Source organism: Barbus barbus (assembly GCF_936440315.1).
Source record: "Barbus barbus genome assembly, chromosome: 36".
Classification (NCBI taxonomy): Eukaryota; Metazoa; Chordata; class Actinopteri; order Cypriniformes; family Cyprinidae; genus Barbus; species Barbus barbus.
In genome coordinates this window covers 10,543,512-10,569,906 of record NC_136714.1, presented here as the reverse complement: position 1 = coordinate 10,569,906, position 26,395 = coordinate 10,543,512, and the positions used below count along the sequence as shown (strand labels likewise).

The 26,395-nt window shown below is 37.7% G+C and overlaps 1 protein-coding gene across 6 annotated transcripts in view; it reads right to left on the bottom strand.

Moving 5' to 3' along the window:
• LOC306856134 (stromal interaction molecule 1-like) overlaps positions 1-26,395 on the bottom strand; it is a 33,993-nt gene that overhangs the window by 2,554 nt on the left and 5,044 nt on the right. For 3 of the 6 annotated variants that reach the window (XM_079395167.1, XM_079395170.1, XM_079395166.1), the window contains exons 3-12: positions 20,780-20,910; positions 19,298-19,412; positions 18,991-19,102; positions 18,792-18,904; positions 9,382-9,559; positions 6,166-6,343; positions 5,456-5,623; positions 5,243-5,343; positions 4,773-5,008; positions 4,487-4,573 (exon numbers count right to left, since the gene is read on the bottom strand). In XM_079395167.1, coding sequence (XP_079251293.1) covers positions 4,487-4,573; positions 4,773-5,008; positions 5,243-5,343; positions 5,456-5,623; positions 6,166-6,343; positions 9,382-9,559; positions 18,792-18,904; positions 18,991-19,102; positions 19,298-19,412; positions 20,780-20,910 — 1,419 coding nt within the window. The remainder of the gene's footprint in view (positions 1-4,486; positions 4,574-4,772; positions 5,009-5,242; positions 5,344-5,455; positions 5,624-6,165; positions 6,344-9,381; positions 9,560-18,791; positions 18,905-18,990; positions 19,103-19,297; positions 19,413-20,779; positions 20,911-26,395) is intronic. The other 3 variants (XM_079395168.1, XM_079395171.1, XM_079395169.1) reach the window with 1 other exon arrangement.

Here is a 26,395-nt window from a genome sequence, read left to right as displayed (position 1 = left end):
GGAGAGGCACACACACAGATATTTGTCTGAATTAGTGAGCGGACATTCAAGTCATTCAGTCTCTGAGATAATCTAATCAAGATTCTGTCTCATAAATTATAGTGTTATAGGTTGTCCAAAACAGAGGTCTGTGTATCTGTTAAATTTAGATTTTGCTTAGTTCAAATTATACAACTGAAATTATGATTTATGATTAGATTAACTAGTCATGATTTAAATGGATAGCTCACCCAAAAATGAGAGTTCTGTCATGAATTACTCACTCTCATGTCGTTCCAAACCTGTAAGAACTTCGTTCATCTTCGGAACACAAATTAAGATATTTTTGATGCATTCCGAGAGCTCTCTGACCCTTCCATAGACAGCAAGGATCCTTACACGATCAAGGCTCAGAAACGTAGCAAGGAGGTCGTTAAAATCCATGTGACATCACTGGTTCAACTTTAATGTTATAAAGAGAATATTTTTGTTGTCTTTGTGCACAAAAAGTAATGACTTTATTCAATAATGTGTCACCCTGTACCGCCATTTTGGAGAGTATCACATACGTAAATAACATATGCAAAGTACGCGGATGCGTTGTTTACGTTCAGATCAAAGCGTAAACAACGTAAACAGTGTATCCGCGTACATACGTTGTTTACATTCAGTGGATAATCTCCAAAATGGCACTATAGGATGATGAGGAGGAGAATTATTGAATAAGGTCGTTATTTTTGTTTTCTTTGCGCACAAAAAGTATTCTCATAGCTTTATAACATTACGGTTGAACCCCTGAGGTCACATGGATTATTTTAATGATCTCATTGCTATGTTTCTGGACCTTGATCATGGTAATTACATTGGTGTATATGGAAGGGTCAGAGAGCTCTCAGAATTCATAAAAAATATCTTAATTTGTGTTCTGAAGATGAATGAAGGTCTTACGGGTTTGGAAAGACATGAGGGTGAGTAATTAATGACAGAATTTAATTTTTTTTGGGTGAACTATCCCTTTAATTAATTTGACATATTTTTATCACATGTAGGTAATGTTTCACGCCTGCCTTCGTTGCAAAGGATGAATGCACAGTTTGGAAGTTACATCTGGGGGAGTGTGTGATACAGTGATAAAAGCACATTAACTAGGGAGGAAACAGAGCTGATGATGTGGCACAGGAAATGAACACACAAAAGTGTAAAAGCATTGCAAGACTGCAGAGCGAAGAGGATCAGTGTCCACAAAAACTGCACGATGACAGACGTAGTTTTTCAGGCTGCACGGAAATAATGCAGTGATGCAAGTGCTTGGTTAGCTGTATGAAACTTTTAAGAGGGATGATGACACTACATTATGCACTTATTACACGGCTACTAAACTAATAAATGAATAAATGGACATGAAATATTGATTTGAGTGAAATCATTTTATGTCAGAAGACCATGGAGTGATATGAAAGATGTGAAATCAGCACAGCTAACTAGGACACTGGGTCTCATTCACCAATAACTGTGTGGAAGTGTTCACTAAAAATTCTCGCCTAATTCACCACACACAAATTTTTGAACACTGTTATAATGTACTGAAATTTAGAGTACTCTAAGTGAGGAACTGTGTGCCCGAGGTTTTCATGTTGAAATAGATTAATCTATTTATTTAATAAGGACACCAAGAGTGTGATTTTTTACGTATGTTTGGTTTCAGTTGTTCCTACATTTAGAATAATATTCAGTTACTGATGAACCATGGTTTGTTTATTAAAACGTTTGTATGCAGATTTCATGTACAAATTTGCATGCACAGTGAATGAAACCCATTGTCAGTTTGCGACAACAACAAATGATATAAGTTTAACAGTTTATACAAAATCAATGTACAAAAACATTTATGCACAGAATTTTGTTAATCGTCCAATCAGAATATTCTAAAGAGCCGTGTAGTAAATTTAAATACAGGCTTTGCACACTGTGCTTAACGCTGGGTTAACATTTTTTAACCATTTTTTGCCAGGGTTTAACAAAATTTTACCCCCTAAATTGTAAAAAGAGGGTTGACAACTTGATTTTAACTCTGGGTTAGCCTTAGCAACGCTAACACCAAGTTGCTGTGCTAAAGACACATGTTGTGAATCACTAACCTGGAAACCCAGCAACACAGAACAAAAATAATATATAACCCAGGGTTAACTATTTCAGTATGAAAAGCCCATAAATATAATAAAAAAAAGCTTTGATGTAGCTAGCTTCTGCGCTAGCTACAGAGCCATGTTTTGCAGCACATCTTCAGTATACAGTGTGGTCACACTAGTGACATTTTGGCTGAATTTTGCAGGCAAAAAAAGTCTTCTGTCTATGGCAGGGGTCGGCAACCTTTTGGGCATGAAGTGCCATTTTTAATTTTTCTGGTTAACCAATGTGCCAAGCAATCCATGCACCCCCCTTTTTTAAACCGAGTGTCTATTTACACTAAGTGCAAATAGCCATCCTTGTTGGCAAAGGCTATTTACACTAACTCCACCCACCAATGTGTGATTAGGTTAGTCAACAATAAAAAAGACGCTCATTCAACATCTGTTTCAGGCGCATGCTTTTTTGACGCGATCGACCCAAGTTCGAACCCTTCTTTTGCCGAATTTTTTTTCTCCCTTTTAAAATCTCATATTGCATCGGAAAGGCATTTATTTTCAATAAAAATGAAGGAAATAATCAAAAAGTTGAGAATAAAACTATCGCGTAGGGTTAGGGTAGGTGTAGGGTGGGTTTTATTGTCCCAATAAGGTGGCATCCATTTAATATTTGAATTAAAACTATAATTTACACTCAATATGGTATTATTGCGTACTGTTTTATAATGTACTACAATACTGAGGTGCAGATAATTGCCACTATTTGCAATAAGTAGTATAAATAGCAGAAAATCTTGCCATTTTAACAGTGTAAATAGAATCTATAGATATTTACACTTAGTGGAATTAGCCGCTGCCTTTTTTAAATGCATGCTGTATTTATACAGTACATAAGCATTTTTAAATGTTCAGATAAAAATCTATATTTGATTATCATGCAAATAGTTTCTGAAGCATTTTTCCATAATTTTTTAAAAACATGAAAGTTTTATTATTTGAATGTTTAAATTAGACTTTGAATAACATATTTACAGTGTGATTCTACTGAACACCACTGTATGTGTGTGTGACAGGTCAATTGTGCAGTTTAATCACCATGCTTTAATTGACGCACACAGAGATCGTAGATTGCACTGCGCAAACACAGAAACATTCAGGAGCTCAGAAACTTGTCAATGCTGCCCTGCAACTTTTATTAATCGATACTGAATAACTACATAATTTTTCTCAGCAACGAGGGGGTTTTTGAAGTAAACTCACAGCTTTATTGTTTGTATAGACAGACGCAGATGCAGGTAATTCACGTATGCAACTTTAATCTCTCTCTCGCGCTCTCTCTCTGAAAATGGCCACATTTGAGGAAAAAGTCAAGTTGTTTGTATCACTGGATATAGCTGTCGGTCATTTAACATTTCTATTGTAAAACAGCTGACTAATATTAAATGATTTGCAGCTTCTATCTTACCTCGCTCTCTTTCAACGTTAAACTGACGCTTCGCGCTTGAATTTGTGCTCTGCTGCTGTGAACAGTAAACCCCGCCTACTTTGATTTGCTTGGACATCTCAATTATTTTGACATTGACTAGTGCTGTTAGACCACTGAGGCATTGATCTGAAGTGCCTCGTATGTACAGCGCTCGCACGCGTGATTTGCCAGAGCCACATGCATCTGTAGACTAGCACAAGTTAATTCGCACACTTTAATAGTATTTATAACTCCTAACAGGCTGTCTATGAGGAATGATTACCTCAAAATGTACGACAGTATGCAGTTTTCCCTATTGCTTGCATGCCAGTGATTATCCCTCTGCGTGCCACTGGTTGCCAACCACTGGTCTATGGTAAATATTGTAGAGATGTATCAAACACACCTCATACAGAAGTCACTTTTAAACCAGGCAACTTTTTGTCGGTTAATGTGGCAATTTCACATGACCAGTTGTTGCAAAATCTGCAAAGGAAATTCCTGATCATGTGGATTCCTGTTGTAATGAATGGATTTCGCAGCAAAACTTAGCCAAATGACAGTAAATGTGACAGCACCTTAAAACTTGCTATTTTGGCAAATTAAGTTGCCATCAGTGCAGACATGGAATCAGTGGCTTCTAATTTGTAACATCTACAATAATGATCACAATAGAGCTGGTAAAGTCTGGTCAACATTTCACATGCTCTGGTGTTTATCCACACTGAGATGAATATAAACAGCAGCACTGATTCCACATCTGCACTTTAAAAGTTTAACAAAGGATTAAAGGTGTCTGTTCAAGAGCTGGATACACAATTTCCATCTAGATGGTCTTAAATGCGCAGTGGGAGTGACATAGAAGGGTTTGCTTTGTGTTAGAATTGGCTGAGAGAATAAAGGGGGTGCTGCCAACCAGGAGGGATTGGTTTCCACAGGGATTGGCTCTCGGAAGCCACAGGCCAAATGTCGCTCACTCGCCGATCCATCTGCCAGGCGGCATCTGCAGACATTAGCCAATGATATCACACCACGAAAAGGCAAAGCTCAACGGAAAGCGTAATCGCCATGTATTAGGGTTAGAAAACTGGTCACTGGATCATTTTAATATGGTTATAGACGGCTGAGAAGCTTTATATCATGACAAAGATAAATATGATCAGATTCAGCACTATTAAAAAATGTGTGCGTGATAAACTCACATTGCAGGGTTCCTGTGGAAAGTATGTCCTCGTCCATGTCGTCTAGGTCATCGGACAGCAGTAGGAGTTGGGGTACAGCAGGGTGGATGCTCAGGAAAGCAGGGTCCAGGTTGAGGGCAGATGCCAGAGACGACATGCCAGGGTTATTGACAATATTAAACCCTGTCAGAATCTCAATTTGCTGCCATCGATGAAGCTTTTCTCTCAAAGCAGCGGTCACATCTCCCAGAGCCTGTCTGCAGAAGTGAGAGAGAAAGAGAGGTGAGGTTTGGTTGTTCTACTACACTCTTAAAAAAATAAAGGTTCTTAACGATGGTTCCATGAAGAACATCCATGTAACCTTTCCAATCCAAAAGGTTCTTCAGATTATTAAAAAGTCCTTAAAAATAGGTCTTTTAAAAAGCCCTCCTTTTGGAACCTTTATTTTTAGTTGTGCAAGTTAAAATGAGTCTTTATTTCTGGTGACTCACTTGGCTGAGAGGATTTTGTGATCAACATCGTCCAGTGAAGAGCTGTGGGCCACGTAGAACGTCCCAAAGAGAGTTCCTCTCTTCTTCTTGATTTTTTCTGCCTGTTATTGTGGACACAACTTCATAATTAATGGATGTTCAGCTAGTGGAACAGGCTAAATAGATTTAATATTCAGTTAAATCATGTAATCTATGAGTATTTGAACATCTTACCCCTTCTTTAGCCACCATGAGCTGTCTTTCTGCTTGCTGTTTCTTAATGTTGTAGTACTGTACTTCCACCTCGTGTGTGAGCTGCAGCCATTTCTGCAGAGCTTCAGGAAGAGACCAGCCGCTACTCAACTCCAGCTCCCTTTCAGCCTTCTTCAGAGCCATTCGCACCTAAAACAAACACACAAGCTCATAAATATTGGCTGTGTTTCAATGTTTTCGAGGAGGGAATTGTGTAAAACCTCTTCTGTGCCACTTCAGCTGTTCACATGGTGATGGGACACCTGTAAGGTAAATCTGTGAGAGACTGCGAAGGTATCCAATCGCTAATAAGCAAATGGTGAAAAGAGGCACGTGTTTTGGTGTAAACATGCTATTATTTTACTAGAGTTTGGAAGACTGGAACTTTTACAAAACAATTTTGCATTCAAATAATAGATTGTTTTACATAATATGTTTTTTTATCTTATGTTTTTATAAATGTTATGCATTTAAATAAATTTTGGCATTGTATTTTTACTGGACTATATATATATATTTTTTTTTTTGTGAAAAATTTTACATATTTAATGAGGCAATGCATAATTTGCATATTTGAAATGAATGACTGTGGCAAAGTTGTTACCTCTGGCAAGGTTTCATTTTGATTAAAGTAATAAAAAAAAAAATCCTTATCACAAATTGTACATCCTGTTAATAAGGCCTTGTGATACCTGTTCAAGCTCCTGCTCTGCATATTTCTGTCTGCTCAACTCATTCTCTGTTCCCTCACGCAGTTTTCGTAGTCTTTGTGCCTCCTGCTTGGCGGCATCAATCTCGTTTCGCATCTCTCGCTCCAGGTTGACCTTCTCTTCTGCCACTGTGTGATGTTCTTCCTGTGCAATCTGCAGCCTACACATAAACACATTATCAATCTCAAACTGAACCACCATGGACTTGTTACTTTAAGCAACCAGTTAATGTAGTTTCCCTCGCACCAGCAGGTGGCACGCTACAGAAATGAGTAGAAATAAAAAGGGAACTGGCTCTGCAAGACACCACCACACCTCTTCCTTCTCATGACAACTGAACAAGATGTGGCTTGTGCAGTGTGGTGATTCTGTGGTAAAACTTCCTTACAGCTTTACAGGGAAATGCCACCTCTCAGCTATAAACAGGAAGACTATTTAAAGTTTCCAGGACATGGATGGCTAAATTTGGTTATTTATGTGGCTTAATGGTGCACTTGGTTGACAAGAAGTATTTGATTCAATTTAAAATAATTGCAGTCAGCTTTGTTTGGCATATCTGTGATATTGTCACAGTGTAATATTTCCTAGGATTTCGGTTGATGCATTTTTCTCCTTTATAAGTCAAAGAAATGAGAACGAAAGAGAAAGAGGGTGGGGGACAGAAAGGGGGAGAAGACTGCACGGGGTAGCCTTCTCTACTGCTGACGTAGTCCCAGTTCAAACAAGAAGTGAGGTATAAATCAAACTGTCATTGATGTGATAGCAGCCAAGGCAGAGTGTAACACTCAACTTGGAGGGGAGCAGAAGATACATGAAAAGGAAGGAAATGAACAGCAGAGAACAAGTAGAAAGGTGCATAGATAGATAGATAGATAGATAGATAGATAGATAGATAGATAGATAGATAGATAGATAGATAGATATGTGGAATATAACATGTAAAATATGGAAGCCTTTTGCCACATAAATGCCAGTTGTATCATATAGGACGGACGTGGTGCGGATCCAAGTGGAAACAAGGTGTCCTGATCTCTGTTCCAAACGGGATTTAGTGTGAAGGATATGACAGAAATGCCACGCACTCAGATCCATGTGCTGCTCTGTAACACCGGCCATACCTACACTGTGACTTAATTACATTAAACTCAACAAACATTCCTCTTTTTCTTGAACAAACTAATATAGATCACCAAACTGCATCCTTCTCCTTATAAGGCCATTGCTTTAAATTAATGCACCGTAAAGAAAGGATGTTTGAATCATGAGTTTCTCCGGGACCTCTGACCTCTGAAAAAAGACAGAGACACGTTCTCTGTTCTGCCTCAGCGCAGTGGGCGCCAGCTGAACTGAGAGTGCAGCATGATAGTGCAATTGTCTGAAACACTCCGAGCCGGATTCGGCACAGCACTGCCCGTCCTTTTGCCATTTAAGGACTTTTGAGGAACGCTTGCATCACCCTGCAAGAGTCTTTTGACCTGAACAGACAAAGATAGTAGGAAATGAAAACACTTCCACCTCATAGACAAATTCCTCTTTTTGTCTTTAAATAAAACATTAGCGTAGATTTGTTTGAAGTGACTTTAGACCTAATAATTCATATATTCATAGTATTTCCTGTATATATATATATATATATATATATATATATATATATATATATATATTCATAATGCATGTAATTCATAGTAGTTCCTGTCTTGTAAACATTAACGTTTCAATAAAACATGAACTTTTTAGGAATTATTTTAAATTAAATTACATTATTTATCTAATTAAGACTGGCTGCCATTTAAAATATATACAGTTTTTGTGTTTTTGAAAGAAGTCTCCTGCATTTATTTGCTCAAAAATACAGTGAAAATTATATATTTTTTTAAATATACTATAAAGCTGAATTTTCCACAGTCATTATTTCAGTCTTTAGTGTCAATAATCCTTCAGAATTTATTTCAATAGGCTGATTTGCTGCTCAAGAAACATTTCTTATGATTATCAATGTTAAAAATGGTTGTGCTGCTTAATATTTTTGTGGAACATTTTTTAGGTTTCATCTGAGTAAAAACTTTAACGAACAGCATTTATTTGAAATTCAAATATTCTGTGACATTATATATTCTTTTACTTTCACTTTTGATTAATTTAATGCATCCTTCCTGGGTAAATGAGTTAATATTTGTTTATTAGAACTAAATATTAGAACTTTATCTAATTAAGACTAGCTGCCATAGAAAACAACCAACACATACAGTTTTGGTTATACAAAAATGTTTGAAAGGACAATGCTGTGACAAATCAGAATCAAGTATTCCAGAGAGCTGTGTAATAACGTAAACTAAAATAATGACGTATGAAGTAATATGCATTAGTATTCATTAGTGTAACGGGAGGCTGTTGTTTACTAATGTAATATAATTCTCTGATGAATCATGCTATTAGAAGAGTGACAAAGACTACTGTGCTGTAAGCCAAGTGTGATGCCATGGTCCTAACTGAACAAAAACACTAAAATAGTTGAACATTTCACGTCCTAAAAGCCTCTTTCTCCTACAATATTTCATCAAAATGTCTGGAGAACTGACTAGCATTTCAAATAAAAATACACATTTGACGATACTAAGTATAGCTGCTCCTAATTCAGGAACCAGACTAAATGTACTTTCAATGAGTATCAAAAATAAAGGTATTTTCAAACTTAACTGTGGCAAGCTGTTGATTACCACAGACATCTTCATATTCATCCCTCACTGTGCAGTGGAAGTGTTTACGGTAACTACAACAGGCTTTACTGTGAATAAACATTTAAAAAATGCAATTAATCACCCTAACATGTTAGCATGAGACTAGACCTGACAAAATCACTTAGCAATCCTGTGATGTCATGACCAGATAAAAAGTAAATCTTGTTTTTTTTTAAGATATTAGGATGTGATGTAACCATCTGTGAAAGACTGTTTACAATACAGTTCTTCAAATTCAACCAACAGGATTTCATTGCTACCTTACAAACAGACATCCCTCCGTCTAGAAAAGTAGTTCTGCCTCAGTAAGATGATTTTTTTTCCAACTGTGGATCATGAAATATGAGCCTCACAGCTCCACTTTAAAGCCTTTCCGGCCGATTAGCTGGGTTTTTTTTTTGCTGTAAGTCTGTTTCCTGTTCATTTATTGGACAAACTGAGGGACAAACTGAGTGCTTACTTCTGCTGCAGGTCCAACAGGCTCTGCTCAGCTCTCTGAAGCCCTTCGAGGTCCTTCATCATCTTGCCAACGTGGTCCCTAGAATTCCGGTTTTGGATGTAGGCAAACCAGCAGCCCCCCACTCCAATCACAATAGACACCACCAGCATCAAGTCCTTCAAGTGACTGTGTTTGCTCACTGCCAAAAAGAGCAAAATAAAAAAAAAAACACTTGAGTAACAATAAAGTTGATTGTCCACCTTACAAATATAATTCTGTCATCATTTGCTCAATATCATGTTGTTCCAAACTTTATTTTTTACGTCACACAAGAGAGGTTCAGCTGAATGTTGATGTTCCTCTTTTCTGTAAAATGAAAGCACCTATTAACCATGGACATCATTTTATATTTTCTTTTTTTTTTTTTACAGTCTGTGTCTTTGGCATTTTCTGTATTCAGTTCAAAAGTCTGGTCTTGGTAAGATTTTTTCAAGTTTAGAAAGAAGTCCCTTATGCTTATCAAGGCATCATTTATTTGATCAAAAACTGAATAAAAACTAAAATTGTGAAATATTATTACAATTTTAAAAAATAGTTAGCAAGGCAAAGCTGATTTTCAGCATCATTACTCCAGTCTTCAGTGTCACATGATCTTTCAGAAATCATACTAATATGATGATATGCTCAATAAATATTTCTTATAACTATCAATGGTAAAAACAGTTGAGCTGCTTAATATTTTTGTGTATTCTTTTGTGAATTGTATGATGATTCTATGATAAATAGAAAGTTCAAAAAACATTAATTTGAAAAAACAGAAATTCTTTGTAACTTTACAAATGTCTTCACTCTGTCACTTTTGATCATTTTAATGCATAGTTGCTGAATAAAGGTATTAATTTATTTAAATAACAGTGACAGTAGTGTGTGAATGAATGCACACAGTGCTTGTGTGCACTAGTGTATCACATACTCTAAAGACAGTGATGTTTTGTGGGAATTATGACTCTTTTTCAACATACATTCCGTTCGTGACCTCAGCTGACCCTGACATGGCCGAAGCAAATTAGTGTTTTCTTTCCAATGCTTATGTCTGCTATCTTCAGTTAACGTCAATTTCCAAAGTTGTTTTTCATTCTAAAATATAACAGTTAAACTATTTTACTAACGGGTTGAGGATGCTTTCATCATGTCAACCAAAAATGTTAATTAGATTAGATTAGATTAGATTCAACTTTATTGTCATTTATGCAGAGTACAAGTACAGAGCTAATGAAATGCAGTTAGCATCTAACCAGAAGTGCAAGAATATAGTGTTTTATATACATATAAGTGCAGAGTAAGTGAAGATATGATTTACAGAATGTACAGTGGAATTGCTATATACAGTATTGAGCAGAGTATATACAGAATATAAATAGGAATGCAATGTAGGGATTGTATGTACATTATGAACAGAGCAATGTAGGATTATATACATTATGAACAGCAGAAACGTGAGAACAGTGGTAATAAATAAATACAGCTGGATGAGTGTGCAAAATATTGATAGAACAATGTATTCTATGCAAAATAGCAGTAGTGCAATATTTTATGGAATGGTTTACTGTGCTTTGTGTAGTAACAACTTTATACAGTTTATAGTGTAATAACTTGTGCAGTCTGTGCAAAAATATGAGTAGTGCAAATGCATGTGTGTAAAGTACTGTGACCAGTGCAGTAATAAGCAGGTGCAGGTTAGATTAGTGGTGTGGCGTTCAGAAGTGTCACAGCCTCGGGGAAGAAGCTCTTCCTGAGCCTACTAGTGCGAGAGCGTAGGCACCTGTAACGATGTGGATGCCAAGGAACTTGAAACTCGACACACGCTCCACTTCAGCTCCGTTGATGTAGATGGGTGTGTGTGCATGACTAATATACTGCAGTTAAACATGACCAATAAAACCAGAATATTCTTTTAAAAACAGACTTTACCAGGATATGCAATAGTGGACTGCCTTGACTTTCTATGAACTAACAAAATCACAAGCCCAAGAGTATAAAGAAGGTATATGGAAAAGCGCCCAGGATTTTTTTGGCAGGAGTAATACATTAAATTAGGGTCTGCTCAGGCTGATTGTCTTCCTGCCTCTACAACTCCAGCCTAACATATGTGGCTGTTGCACAACATTGAGATATAAAACCCGCGCACATACTGCTTTTAGCAAGAAGACAGTAATACAAACAAGTAGTAATCTACTTAGAAAAAGTCCCAGACGTGATGAAAAGTTCCCAGCTAGGATCTAACTATGTAGGACGTATATACACATCAGTTCTCTATCACATCTGTCTTAATCTATTTTGCATGCAGAAATAACGGCAATAAATAACTCCAGATAGGTGCGTAATGGGAAGATTTGTATGACTGGATTAGCAAGAGCTATTTCCATCTGCGATTTTGCTGCTCACATCCTTCCCAAGAAAATGGCAGGTGATGGGACATGTAGCGGTGCCAAAGTATTTGTGAGTGGATGGTGTTGAATCCTTCAACCTTGACGCTCACCCATCCTAACCGGCTTGATTTGGGCTCAGGTTAAATCTCCTGTGGGGCTACTGGGAAGGGGAAGTCGTGGCCTAATGGTTAGAGAGTCGAACTCGTAATCCAAAGGTTGCGAGTTCGAGTCTCCGGCTGGCAGGAATTGTAGGTGGGGGGAGTGAATGTACAGCGCTCTCTCCACCCTCAATACCACGACTGAGGTGCCCTTGAGCAAGGCACGCAGCATGAATGGCTGCCCACTGCTCTGGGTGTGTGTTCACTGTGTGTGTGTGTTCACTGCTGTGGGTATGCACTTTGGATGGGTTAAAAATGCAGAGCACGAATTCAGAGTATACTTGGCCGTATGTCACGTCACTTTCACCGAGGTCGGCACATGATCAACTTCTGTCTTGGATTTCCTTTTCACTAGTAGATTTTGATAAAAGAACTCTGTGAATGTACATAAAGGAGTGTTTTGTTTGCATACATAAACTTTGACCTGGTCTAGGGATTTTGGATGGCAGAGCATCCTCATTTCTTCATGTGTAAGTGCTAAAGCTAAAAAAGCTTGTAAACAGACACTAGCCTGAATTTTCATTAGTGATACAACACCATGAGACACTATAGTAAGATAGCCTGGAATAGTGAGGAACCTTCAACTGTGGACAGTATAAACAGTGAGAGGCAAATAACTGCCATAGCTGAGATTATTAAGAGGCTCTGGACGGAATCTGGAACTGGGAGGGATCAACCAATCAGACAACAGACCAGACAATTCACCGACGCATTGATATATTTATACAGCATATAAAGTGATCGCATCAAATTCCTTCAATTAGTTTGACTTTACAAAAAAAAGGCTACAAGAAATGTTTTTTTTTTAACCATCATAAAACTAAATTAAATTAAACAAAAAAATTATAATTTTATTTCAAACAGCAAGCTAGACTTAGGACTAGTAAACTACCACCTAGCAATCACTCAGTGCAAGTGTTTAATCTTTTAGATGTCACGGCCCACCCAATACGATCATACTCATGCTTGGGACCCTCATTCTAAAATTTTAAAGTTATCTTTATAGTTTCTTGCATAAAGACTAAAACAAATTTAAAATGTGAAAAATCACTAATATAAATATTTCTAAAATATTATTTGGAAAATATTTAGCTTCCATTATATTACAATATGTTTTTTTCCAAAATAAAAGTTTTTGTGTACATAATGTGTGTGTGTGTACTGTTTATATTTATTATTTATATGTCTACGTACACACACACATGCATGTGTATATTTAAGAAAAATATGTTATGTATATATATTACATATATTTACTCACTGGCCACTTTATTAGGTACTAGGGCTGGGTATTGTGACCAATTCTGCGATTCGATTCGATTCTTATTTTTATGGTTTCGATTCGATTCGATATCGATTAGCTATCAATATTTCATTTAAAATGTTAGTTTTGCAGACATGGGATCCATATTTTGATATAAATGCTGGTAACTGAAACTCTCCTACTTAAGTTTATTACTGACATACACATCTACATTAATAATAGGGTGCACACAGTTGTTTTTTTTAGTGGAGCAATTCGAAAGTTAAGTGAAGTGACATTCAGCCAAGTATGGTGACCCATACTCGGAATTCGTGCTCTGCATTTAACCCATCCAACGTGCACACACACAGCAGTGAACACACACACACACACACACACACACACACACACACACAGCAGTGAACACACACACCGTGGCCAAGCCTCGCCCTGGGTGAACCGTTGCGTTAAACTGAAGATCGATTAAAATCGGAGAATCGATATTTTTTACCCAGCCCTATTAGGTACACCTTGCTAGTACCGGGTTGGACCCCCTTTTGCCTTCAGAACTGCCTTAATTCTTCGTGGCAAACATTCAACAAGGTGTTGGAAACATTCCTCAGAGATTTTGGTCCATACTGACATGACAGCATTACGCAGTTGCTGCAGATTTGTCGGCTGCACATCCATGATGCGAATCTCCCGTTCCACCACATCCCAAAGATGCTCTATTGGATTGAGATCTGGTGACTGTGGAGGCCATTTGAGTAAATTGAACTCATTGTCATGTTCAAGAAACCAGTCTGAAATGATTTGAGCTTTGTGACATGGTGCATTATCCTGCTGGAAGTAGCCATCAGAAGATGGGTACAACTGTAGTCATAAAGGGTTGGTCAGCAACAACATTCAGGTAGGCTGTGGTGTTTCAATGATGCTCAATTGGTACTAAGGGGCCCAAAGGTTGCCAAGAAAATATCCCCCACACCATTACACCACCACCACCCTGAAACGTTGAGACAAGGCAGGACGGATCCATGCTTTCATGTTCTTTACGCCTAATTCTGGCCCTACCATCCGAATGTCGCAGCAGAAATCGAGACTCATCAGACCAGGCAACGTTTTTCCAATCTTCTATTGTCCAATTTTGGTGAGCCTGTCCGAATTGTAGCCTCCGTTTCCTGTTCTTAGCTGACAGGAGCGGCACCCGGTGTGGTCTTTTGCTGCTGTAGCCCATCTGCTTGAGGGTTCGACGTGTTGTGCGTTCAGAGATGGTATTCTACATACCTTGGTTGTATCGAGTGGTTATTTGAGTAACTGCAAGTCTGTGGCATTTTTCACTGCAAGTCTGTGAATGGAACCATTTTGATCACCGAATTCACTTCAGTCCAAAAGCTGAAAAATTGTAGAGATGCTAACTGTAACTATCATCTCTAACCAGTCTGCCCATTCTCCTCTGACCTCTGACATTGTGGTGAGTGGGGCGGGGCCGAGAGCCGTGGGAACGGAGCGAGGCCGGTGGAGTTAATGATAATGAGCGACACCTGCGACACTCACCGGTCTCGAGTCCCACGGAGGAGCTCCGGAAGGATAAAAGGAGGAGTGACGACAGTGGAAGACGAGAGAGGACCAGGCCTGGATTTTAATTTGTGTTTTGTGTGCGGCAGTCGTCCGTGAGGGGCTGCCGCTGTACTTTTACGTTTGTTTATTTTGATTATTAAATTCTTAAATGTTTGCCGGTTCCCGCCTCCTTCTTCCCGAATCTACGAACTTTGTTACAGACATCAACAAGGCATTTTTGTCCACACAACTGCCGCTCACTGGATATTTTCTCTTTTTCGGACCATTCTCTGTAAACCCTAGAGATGGTTGTACTTGAAAATGCTCAGACCAGCCGGTCTGGCACCAACAACCATTCCACGTTCAAAGTCTCTTAAATCCCCTTTCTTCCCCATTCTGATGCTCGGTTTGAACTTCAGCAAGTCGTCTTCACCACATCTAGATGCCTAAATGCATTGAGTTGCTGCCATGTGATTGGCTGATTAGCAATTTGTGTTACCAAGCAATTGAACAGGTGTACCTAATAAAGTGGCCGGTGAGTCTATATACAGTCAGGTCCATAAATATTGGGACATCGACACAATTCTAACATTTTTGGCTCTATACACCACCACAATGGATTTCAAATGAAATGATGATAAATCGCTAAGTTTTTGGTTTATATAATATATGTGTGCGTACTGTGTATATTTATTATGAATATATATTATATAAAGACGCACACATACAGTATACTGTATATTTTGAAAATATTTACATGTATATATATTTATATTCATATCATTTATATTGTATAAAGTCAGGTCCATAAATATTGACCTTAACAAGTGGGAGGCACATATGCAAACTGTTGTAATTCCTACACCGTTCACCTGATTTGGATGTAAATACTCAAATTAAAGCTGACAGTCTGCAGTTAAAGCACATCTTGTTCGTTTCATTTGAAATCCATTGTGGTGGTGTATAGAGCCAACAATTTTAGAATTGTGTCTATGTCCCAATATTTATGGACCTGACTGTATACAATATAAATTATATAAATTTATCGCGATTAATCATTGCCCAGCACTAGGGCTTTTTTATTTCTCATACTATAAAATGCTTCGTACCTTCGTGAATGTGCGTCGAAGACTGACGGGGAAAACAAGAAATTGTTGAATAAGGTTATTTTAGTTTTCTTTGCAAACAAAAAGTATTTGCGTAGCTTCATAAAAATACATTTAAACCACAGATGTTACATGGATTATTTTAACGATGTCCTTACTACCTTTCTGGGCCTTGAATTGTGTCATGTTGGTGTCTATGCGGGGTCAGAAAGCTCTCGGATATCACCAAAAATATCTTAATTTGTTTACCAAAGATGAACGAAGGTCTTGCAAGTTTAACGCGACATGAGGGTGAGTAATTAATGACAGAATTTTCATTTTTGGGTTAACTATCCCTTTAAGATGTTGTGTCACAAAAGCACTTTTCGTACCACCAACATCTTTAACAGGTTTGACTCTGGCTGATGTTCAAGGTAAAGACATTCACATGAACTGTCAATCACAGGAATGCACTCAACCTTTTCCAGGTCTCTTACCTATTTATTGATAACATCTGTCCCATCATCCCTCGCTTCTCCGTTTCACCAGCTGTACTTGAGTATCACGCTGTAACGGTTGACATTAATGGGACATACCTCTTCTGTCTGGCTCTTGTACTCCAATAAGCCTGGCTATTTTCAGATGCAGAAGATATTTGCTCATGAGAAAAGAAAACCGACTAAACCTTCCCTTGATTTCAGCACATAACGAGAAATGAATACAGCAGTCTGGACTTCATCCAGAGAACCCTCTGCAAACATCAATTTAGAAAAACTTGTCATGCCTCACACAACATTTCCAAGCTAGTGTTTTTCTAAAACCTCTAAAACAGGAAGGAGAATTAAGAAAATGGTTCCAACAATTCAGTAGAAAGATAAAGCAAATAACTGGGTATTATTAAATGGATTATTCTACTTCTGGAAGCCAATCAGTCTATACAGCATTTCAATCACACTATAACAACAAAATGAACAAAAATAGTGATTCTTCTATTAATTTTTGTGTAATGATGCAACTCTAACATGATTAATGGACAGTTCAAATGAATTAAACTTATCAATTCTTGCCAACAAACTGAATAATTCAAATGGACAGTTTTAACTGATTCACAGAAATCAAAAACTTACAAAATCTCACCCTTGAATCAGAAATGATTGAGTCAAATGGAGAGTTTCAAAAGGATTCACAGAAATGAATCAAACGTATTGCCAATGAATCAGAATCGATTAATTTAAATGGACAGTTTGAACTGATTCACGGAAATTAATCAAAATGACCAACTTGCCAAAGAACTAGAATTTTTATCATTCAAGTGGACAGTTTCAAATGAATCAATATTACCTAATCTTGCCTACTTTTTCTACTTGAGTTTAAATCAGAGACACTATTTCAACATCTCAAATTCACAAGCAGGGGCGGATTTAGTGAATTGGGGGTCCCAGGAAAAATATAGCAATGAGGCCCTATACATTTGCACACATTTACCAACACTGTAAAATAAAAAAAAATAAAAAGTTGAGCCAACTTAAAATCAGCAGATTTTTGAGTTTTCTCAATTTGTTGTTTTAAATTTATACAACAAAAAGTTGAGAATCTCCTACAAAAATTAGTTGAGAGAACTCAAAAATCTGCTGAAGCTGGTTGCCTTAAAATTTTAAGTTGGCTCAACTTTTTTTTTTTTTTACAGTGTAGATCAACCGTGAGGTCCATTTTTTGTTGCTTCTTGCTGCAGTGCGTCCAATGTTTCTACATTTTTCATGTACATGTTATAATGGCTTTCTTTGTAGAACACGAAATAGCAATTGATTTACAGCTGAGATACAGGTTTTCACAAAAACAAAACAAAAACAATTATAAAATGGGATTAATAAAAATGCTAATTCATTGCTCTGTAGCAAGGGTTAATACCCCAAAACGTTCTGCACCTTTTTGCACATATGTTTGTGACCTCTGAGCTAGAAGTCTGCATTCCCGCGGCTCTCCCGCGGGAACCGACCAGGGGTGCGTTTCCCGCACAACGATGTAACTCGCTGAATAACCACCATACGATGCATTGTTTTGGAAACGAACTAGCTAGTCACGAGTTTCCCGAACACGGTCGCATCTCCGTTGTTTGAACCACATTAGTTCAACAACATTGTTAATGATGTCTCAGGCATGTGGTGGAGGAATAACTAAATCTCTAAGATGCTGCTGTATTGAACATGGCAGCTGATGACTAATTTACTACTTTTTGTTCCCTGTCATTTTGCTTTATTTGATGTCTGATTCATCACGAGTTCCCTTTTACGTCATTCTGAAAACGAGATCTAAATTTAGCGGGAACGGTCGGGTCGGGAAGAGAATTATTCTAAGCAGACAGCGGGTGAACAAAGAGTGAATATATCGTGGGAGTGGGTGGGTGGGGAATATAACTAAAAAAACAGTCCCGCGCAGACCTTTACTCTGAGCAATAAATGAAATAAGCCTTTTTGGCTGAATCTGGACGAGTGCAGATCTCTTTCATTTTTGTATTATAGTTATTTTTACTACAAATTTAAAGGAAATTATACATTCACACACCTAAGGATTATATCAACCAAAAAGTAACTGCATGCATCCTCTACTTGGGTCCTTCTCAGAAAAGAGTAAGCTGCATAAACATAGGCCTACATTATGAACTGTTGCTCATTTACAGCTTCAGATGCATGATATATTCATTTGCTGCAAGCAGAATACACAAGAAGCACATTCAACTCGGACACGCAGATGGTTGTTGTGGTAATAAACACCATAAAAGGCAACCGTTCACATGTCTGCGTTTAATGCGCATCTGGTATGAAAAGCATTTTAGGGGGCCCTTGGCTTTTGGGGGCCCAAGGCAGTCGCCTACCTTTGCCAAATGGGTAAGTCCGCCTCTGTTCACAAGTCATGAGACAAAATATACAGTATAATATAACCACAAATATATTCTACTCACTTGGAGATCCAAAAAGCACTGTGTCCAGAGCCTTCAGCTGCAGTTTCTGTGCATGACTGCGGTCTGGTATCTTCAGCACGGACAGAAGCAGGGTGGCATTTTTCACTGCAAGTCTGTGAATGGAACCATTTTGATCACCGAATTCACTTCAGTCCAAAAGCTGAAAAACTGTAGAGATGCTAACTGTAAGACTCCTTACCTGGGCAAAGCTTTTCCACTGATGTCATTCTTCCTGAAGGAATCAACATACTGAGGCAACTCCACACAGTTGATGAGCCAATCTTCAGCTTCCTCTACTGTCCAGCTATACACTATAGACAAAAAAACATAAGTGCCGCTAGTGGTTTAGGGTGCAAGAGGACACTGAGAATATTGCCATGGAAGATATATTGAACACATGATGGAAGCTTGATGCTTTCAGTTCCACAAACATAATGCTTTCACTTCTACATGCAGGTAAGGTGGTGTGGGTTTGTAATGTGGATGATTTTGAAATGACTGCAAACCTTCAGAGGCCTTCCAGGAATTCCACATGTCCACCACTGTGATCAGCATATCTGCTCTATGGAAGCTGTTTTGTTTTCCTTTAGGGTCGTGGTACTTCAAGTCTTCCCTTAGAAACTGTTTGAGGAAACAAAGACTGGATGTTAGAATTCTCTGATGTGGTGGTTCTCATCTGATGGGTTGCGACCCAAAAATGCATGCAGCTGGTAAAAAACATGTTTATATAGTTGCAGTCACGATTTTATTAAGTATTGCAAAAACAAATAGGCATAACAATTTTCAAATGCAAGGAGCAAAATCCAGCACCCAGATCTTAGCAATAAAACAGTCACTAGTCTAAACTTGATTGTTTGTGCCTCTAGAAGAAATTTATTTTTACAGCACTGTGCAACATTTGGCAAGAGACGTAAAGCCACAGCAAACATTTGATTAACTTGTAATGCTTGTCTTGGGTTGATGTGATCCAGTAGTTCTACTGTAGAGCCTCAGACAACCTACATTATGTAAACACTGACAGTTTCATTGGGTCCAGTCGCCTCACGATCCCTCAGATCAGCTCTGACTGTGGTAAAGTTTACACTCACAGGACTGTCTACGGCCTTGGGCAGGCTGCTGTCGGTCAGCAGTAATACTGTTTACTCAGAGTGCTCAGATGTGACATCCTCATGAAAAAGGAATCGCTTTGGGTGATTCAAAGATAATACAGAGTGCTTTTTATAGCCTATGTTCATAACCCATAATCATGGCGAATTACTTTTGTTTGCATGCAAAATTGTCATGCCCATCAAACGGATGGTGACAAGCAGATCCAAAAATGTATTTTTAATTTATAAAAAAAAAGAAAAAAAAAAAAAGAGTTTGTATATGTGATAATTAGGTTGCATGATTATTGTAAAAATATTATAAAAAAATTTTTTTTACAAAAGTGTCTGAAATGTAGTGACAGGAATCACTCATCTAAATTGAGTCCAATCGAGTCACACTTTCCAAAGATCATTTGCTTTAAACATACAATTCCACCCACCTATCACAAACTACTATGACTATAACTAGTATAAGTAAAAAAAAAAAAAAACATTACCAAAAATACGAGTACAATTTGAAAGAAAAAAAGGTTTCTGAAAGAAGTCTTTTATGCTCACAAAGGCTGCATTTATTATATTTTTGAAATAAAATAAAATGAGTAATTTTGTGAGATATTACCAATTGAAAATATTTTAATAATGTAATGTAATTTATTCCTGTGATGGCAAAGCTGAATTTTTTGTGTCATATGATCCTTTATTTGCAAAGCACTTTTAACAATACATAGCCTATTTCGAAGTAGCTTTACAGAGATCTATGTCTCTAGTAAGCAAGCCAAAAGCCACTGTGTCCTTTCAAGCAAGCACTTGTTTGTACATTGGGCACAGTTCACTGTGCTGCAACGTCAATCTCTCAACACAGCAGACCACAAAACCAAACACAAATGCTGCAGCCCTCACCCCATCCGTCTCTGTCACGTCCACGCTGCCGTCTGCATCATCGTCCATGTCTTTGTGAATGCTGCGGATGGCCTCGAAACTTAGCAGGGCATTTTCATCATGGCAAAGAAGCTCATCGATACCACACAGTTCTGAAGAGAGAAAAAAAACTATATATAAGACAAGTTCACTTGAACTACACAATTGTTACAAAACCTAGTAAGCTAACAGAGGGATCATTTTAAGCAACATGACCACTGTACCACAAGGTAGCCATATTAACTGCCACCCAAGATATTGGCCAAAATCTATGGCAGCATTGCATGTATTCAGAGAATACAATACCAGATTTCAATATGCAAAGCTTAGTGAAAAAATACATCCATGATGGCAGACAAATTAAGAGAAATACACTTATTAGAACAAATACACTTAGATTTTTCAGCTTTGGCGGCCTTGGCATTTTTTCCCACAGGCGTTTTGGAAAAAGTCTAAATACATAGTATAGTCAAAGTTAAAACACTATAAGGTGTGAACCAATCCAGCCATCTATGAGATAAATCACGACATTGCAAACTCTGATGTGAAGCAAAAAAATATTTCTATCATGACAACTTTCGGAAGATTTTAGCATGGTAAAGGATATGACAATGTTAATATATTTGGTCTTGGCGGAATATATCTGCATCACTGTTTATAATGAGTTCTATAGTAGTAGTGGTATTTTTTCTGCTGCACCACTCGCGTCCAATTCGTCGCCACTAGTTCGTTGGCATCGGCTTTACACCGTGTCCAATGTAGACACGGTGTAAAGCCGATGCCAACGAACTAGTGGCGACGAAAGCAGACTGCGTCTGGGCCAAAGTAGGGCTGAACGATTTTGAAAAAAATAATGGAATTGCGATTTTTTTTTTACCAATATTGCAATTGCGATTTAATATGCAATTATTTTTTTAAATCATTGTATAGTATGACCAACACAATATTACATAGATTAAACATAAATGTTCTTTTCTGTGGGCCAGGCCTATATGTTGCAATGAAATTAGGTGATGCATGAATTTATATGAATTACATTATTTAACAACTACAATCACAGTAGTATATTGACTGATTTGTTGAACTTCAAGCCTTGTAAGCACGTAATAATTATGACAAAATAAAGCACTGACAAATAAGAATGGTGAAAACATTATTATGAAAGTCAGTAACAAATCACACAAACTAAAGTAGATTGCAGAAATATAAAAACAAATCTGTTGCTTTACCACACTCAGTATTTAGGTAATTAATTCAAAGTCACAGTAATAAACATATGTAAACATATGGATTGCACTTTTTAAACTGTCTGTTAACTTTAGACAGATTTTAAATAAATAAATAAGAATTTATTTATAATCATGTTTTCAACACATGAGCTCAGTGAAATGTTCTATGATTGGGTGTTAATATTCTGTTCAGTAATTGGTTAAAGCCGACATGGCTGCCGCTGCTGCTTACAAAAAGAAAATATTTTTATTTTTGACGGCATGATTTTGGCCGTACTTTGATATCATTCACCGATCGATCTTCAAGTCGAATACACCTCTTTACTCTCGCGTGTCACGTGACAGAGTGTAATCACAGCCTCTGCGGTTGAAAAATCGTGTTATTTCATATCGCGATATTATCGCAAATGCAATTAATCGTTCAGCCCTAGTCCAAAGTTGCCCTGACACACCAAGCCGACGCTCGACACCCGACGGCCAAGTAGCACATCCGTTCTGCGCATTTCTCGCGCACTGGTTCGTCAGCTGAACAGCCAATCAGAATAATCAGCTGGCCGAATCAACATGTTGAATCGGCCGAAAAAAAAGCAGATGAGGACCAACTTCAGCCGACGGTGCGGAACACACCGAGAAAACCTAGCCGGCCGATGAACACAAACTGCCCCACGGCCGACCGTCGGCTTGGTGTGTACCGGGCTTAAGGCATACTGCTGCTGCACAAAACCCATAAAAAATAACCTGTAGCAGATCTATACAGGTGGAGCTGGGGAGGTGGAGGGTTTCAGAGGAACTTTGAAAGCATGCTACGAGCTGCTCTAGCAAATGCTAACCAGCCATTTAATTGTAAAGCAGCAAGCTCATTGGCTGCATATGCAACATGAACCAGTCAGCTTGTGCCAAGTAGTTTATGCTTTGAATATCATCAGTTTGTGTTAACGACTCATCAGTCTGCGCCATCAAGAGTTTCCTGACAGAACTTGGCATTTAAAAAAAACAACAAATCAAACAAAAAGACAAAGTTACAATGCTATGTACTTAATGGCTTTAATGAGGGAAAGAACTACAGTACAATCCTATGAAGTATTGTGAACAACCAAACTGAACACCACATACTGTAATTGGTGATTATTGATTGGTGGATATTTCTTTGCAGAATCATAGATGATAACAACACGATTATTTAAAAAATACACGTTGAAATAATCAATGGGATTTTTCATTTTGCAACCTAGTCACTGCACTGAAATATCTATTGAAGTATTACACTGTTAGTTTAATAAGATTAACTACAAATGACATTAATTGTAGACAGCTAACTGTGTTTTGCAACACAGCTAATATGCACTAACTCATTGCAATCGTTCTGGGCAAACGTGCTTCTTAAGCACATACAATTACTGGAAAAACAAAATCAGGAGTGTCTTACTGTATCTATTATAACTGCACAAAAAGCCAAGTTAAAAGCCTTCTTCAAGAGCACAAAGGGCCTATTCAGACCCAAATGACCTTGAAATGAAAATGACTTTCATTTAGTCCCTTCATCCATTATCCATGAGTGATGTTTAAATCAAATTCAGACTCATTAAAAAAGGGTATCTGTCATTTCACCAGCAAAAACGCCAACTGTACTTGTCTATAGAGTTTGGAAACTAAGCAAGGATAAGGAACTGATCACTTAGTGATGATGTACAGCTGAAAACTGAGCCAACAGCAGTGCCTTTGTAAGGGTCCAATGTTTGAGCCCATTGTAACAGGAGAGTTCAATTTGAGGGTGACCCTCAAATACAGTTCGTAACATATCCACGTAAGAGCCATAGAGTGACTTTTAAACTATTTATAGATGGAGACACAGCACAGCTGCTGAAGTATTGTAGATATTGCTGTTATATGGCGGTGTGCAAGATTGGATGTCCTGGAGTTAGCCTTTGTCTCACAGAATTAAAAAACTTGATTATGGAGCAGGTATTAACTTAAAAAATCAACCATTCATTCTAAGATTCTTCTTTTAAATGGGCTTATCTGACATTTTACAGCTAAGAGTGGATACAATTAAAAATGCCCATGTTACAAGTCCATGATTAAATGGTGTTCTTTCAGACTGATCCATTTTGATAAAAGAAACTTATAAGGTAATAAGATCTGCACAGCTATTTTTGTCCCCATTTCACAGAAGGTGAGACACAACAGTGTCTGTGCAAAACCACTCAACAAACATAGCACAACCACAACTCTTCAAAAAGCTCTTGTCATCACACATACACATTAGCACTCACTGGGTTTCTACATGTTAAGAAACATAATAACTCTGAGAAAACTGTTTGCATATGTTGACAGCACATCCAGTTTAGCTTGCTAACTAAACTGAGCTAACCAGACCCGGATCAAGCAGTCACATGTGCAACTTAACTGGGTACAGCTTCTAAACAAACACAAATGCTCAGTCAATGACATTAAACATCAGTGTACAAAGTGCATTGGACTATGGAAAGCCAGTAGTTTTTTTTTACTAAAGGTTAGTTGGATCTTTTCAGCTGTAGCTCTAGTAATTCATAAAGCCACAACAATAACAAAGATTGAATAAATTCAGTTTTAAATAAATGCATCTTGTTGCTAATTAGTAAGAGTTTTACTAATTTATATTGAAAGCCATATGGATTTGGAATGACATGACTGGCATAAATTATGACAGAAATTTATTTTTGGGTGAACTGCCCATTGAACAGCCAGGACACATTGAAGCAAGCTGCTGTTAGAATGTGATAAAATCCTAGAGGCAATGAATGTCTCATTTAAGACAATCAATTTCCGCCATTTCTTTTCCGATATCTCTGGCTAGAGCATTACTTGGTAGGAGAATGAGGGAAATGGAGAGGCCTAGGATCAGGAGAGCAGAGGGGGAAAAAATAGAGGGAGGTTTGGTCTGCTTCACTGGATGGTGGGGACCTTTAAAAAGATCTGAGGGGACCGTCAGATTTTGTGGAGCCTTGAGGATTTACAGAGCTGTTGTAAAAAGACCCTTCAATATTGTCCTATGGCCCAGCTGCATGAAGTCACACACACGTCAAGATCAGACGGGTAATTTACACAATGTACACTAGAGGTTTGAATACTTAGGCTATACATAGCAGTAGATCAAATACTACTAACTGTGTGGTAATGCTGAAAATATTATGGTTAACATTGTTTTTCTATTTAACGTAGTCATTTGAGTCCAATACAAGTCAAGATCAATCGACAATGTTGATTACCACAAAAATGAATTTTGACTCACACATACATTGCTTAAAAAAACCTCAAAAATTCATCTTTAAAAAAGAATTAAGATGCTCAGTTTTTATTTGTACAGCCACAAGACGTAAATAATAGGTGAATTAACAAGATTTTAGTGTGAAAATGGCTTATTAACCTTTTCTGTTTAAAGTTACATTATATGCAATTTTACAAGTCGTTGCCATGATAACACAACAGCTAAACCCTAAAGTGATGGAATGAAAATAATTTAGCTAAAATGACAGTTTTTCGAAAGCCAAAGGATGTTGAGGGTTTATTCATCTTTTCTGAGCTATGAGGCTAAAAAGGAGTTGAAGTTTGTACTAGCAAGATTGCTAACGCCGCTGTTTAATATAAAAGAGTGGTTCTTTTTCCAATCTTTTCACCAGGTCTGCTGTATGTTTTATTCTTTCAAGAGTTTTGTTTGAGTAGACTACTTGACCTGCCTACTGGTGAAGGTGCATGACTGGACGAGAATCAGTCTGTTAAGTGGAAACTGAACATTAGTGTCAAAGCACAAGAGGACACTTTGATGGACAACAAAACAAGGGTGATATAATCCAGCAGCCTTGCCTCATGGGAGGTATTTATGTCGCTCTGCGCATTAGCTAAAGTAAACCTCCTGCATCTAATACTTCATTCTCCTTGAAAGAAAAATGAAAATTTGCTGAAACTCACCCTCTGACCATCCAAGATGAGCGTGTTTCTTCACTGGAACAGATTTTGAGAAATTTAGCATTACATCACTTATTCACCAAAGGATCATCTGCAGTGAATGGGTGCCGTCAGAATGAGAGTCCAAACAGTTGATACAAAAATCTCAATAATCCACAACACTCCAGTCCATTAATTAACATCTTGTAAACTGAAAATGTGTGTGCTAGTAAGACACAAATCCATCATTAAGGCATTTTAAATTTAAACCATTGCCTCTGGCCAAAATACCAGTCTATAATCCATAATAAAGCTTCCTCCAGTGAACAAGTCCATTCCCTGTTTTCCCTTCACTTTAACATACACTGACATATTTGCTTAGAACTGTTTTGGATTTTAAATGGTGCTTGATCAGTGCACATTTCTCTCCTGATTTACACGAGAC